Genomic DNA, 991 nt, shown 5'->3' with positions numbered 1-991 from the left:
CAATAGATGTGGTGAACCTTAATTTAAAATTACGTTAGAATATTCATCAAAAGGTGAGCTTGAGTTTAATTCTGTTTTTATTACTTCCTATTGTGCAGGATATTGTTGAAACAACAGAGTATTATTTAATTTTTAATTTCAAATTAAATTTAAATTCAATTTGAAAGTAATGAGTAGAAAATTGAACACATAAATTGGTTCACCTTCACTAAATTTCATTAAACTAGATTTGTTTGTACGATGTGCCAAATGCAATGGTTTCGATTGTTTCGATTAGCAAAAAAATTGGATAAAGAATGCAGAATTTCAATGAATGAAATGTTTCTAAGCGAAAGACGGCAGTTCGACCCTGACACTGTATCAACTTGAGTGCCAAAACTTTAAATTGGTGCTTAACAGGGCTCGGTCGGTTCTCGTAATAATAAACTGTGTTTTGTCTGTATCTTAAAATATTAGTTCCCTCTTCAGCCATCTCTTGATGTATCGCAACAAAACCAAAGTCTTATTAATCACAGAATGTAATTGAATTGAAAATGATCATTGGTCGATCTCAGATTTTATCCAGGATACGAAACTTGAAATGCGCGTGTAAATTCCTGGCCGATTAACTGTACCACAAATCATACCGTTTGATGTGATACCTACCAAGTAGAAGGGTCGAGAGCAGAGTCCTGCATCTCGATCTGCTCCCGGAACTGGAAGCTGTAGCGGACCGCCGGAGTCTCCCGAGCATGTATCTTTTCCACCTTGCGGATCACTGGCACACAATTGCATCTCCAAAATTCCGTAGCATAGACGACGGTTGTGGAACGTACTTTGGTTGCACTGCCAATTTGGTACAATAAGAAGCTGTACTCGCTGTAGAACCGTCGCCTGTTCGTTATCTATTACGCAATGCAAACGTTTGTAAGGACATCATTATTGGGCAATCGATCTTCAGTGGCATACTTACAGTAGCCAAGATTTCCCCATCCAGTGGCTATCAACGGAG

The 991-nt window shown here is 38.2% G+C and overlaps 1 protein-coding gene across 1 annotated transcript; it reads right to left on the bottom strand.

Moving 5' to 3' along the window:
• Window positions 1-391: 391 nt before the first annotated feature.
• Window positions 392-983, bottom strand: LOC131214524 (clotting factor G beta subunit-like; the record flags this gene model as incomplete). The annotated part of the gene is made up of 2 exons (XM_058208891.1): window positions 392-884; window positions 953-983. Coding segments are annotated over 2 exons (378 nt in total), but the record flags the coding sequence as incomplete, so codon positions are not given.
• Between the last annotated feature and the right edge of the window lie 8 nt (window positions 984-991).

The sequence above is a fragment of the Anopheles bellator genome, unplaced genomic scaffold, assembly GCF_943735745.2.
Source record: "Anopheles bellator unplaced genomic scaffold, idAnoBellAS_SP24_06.2 scaffold01260_ctg1, whole genome shotgun sequence".
Classification (NCBI taxonomy): Eukaryota; Metazoa; Arthropoda; class Insecta; order Diptera; family Culicidae; genus Anopheles; species Anopheles bellator.
Note: the sequence above shows the minus strand (reverse complement) of the source record. Positions and strands in the feature narration are given on the sequence as shown.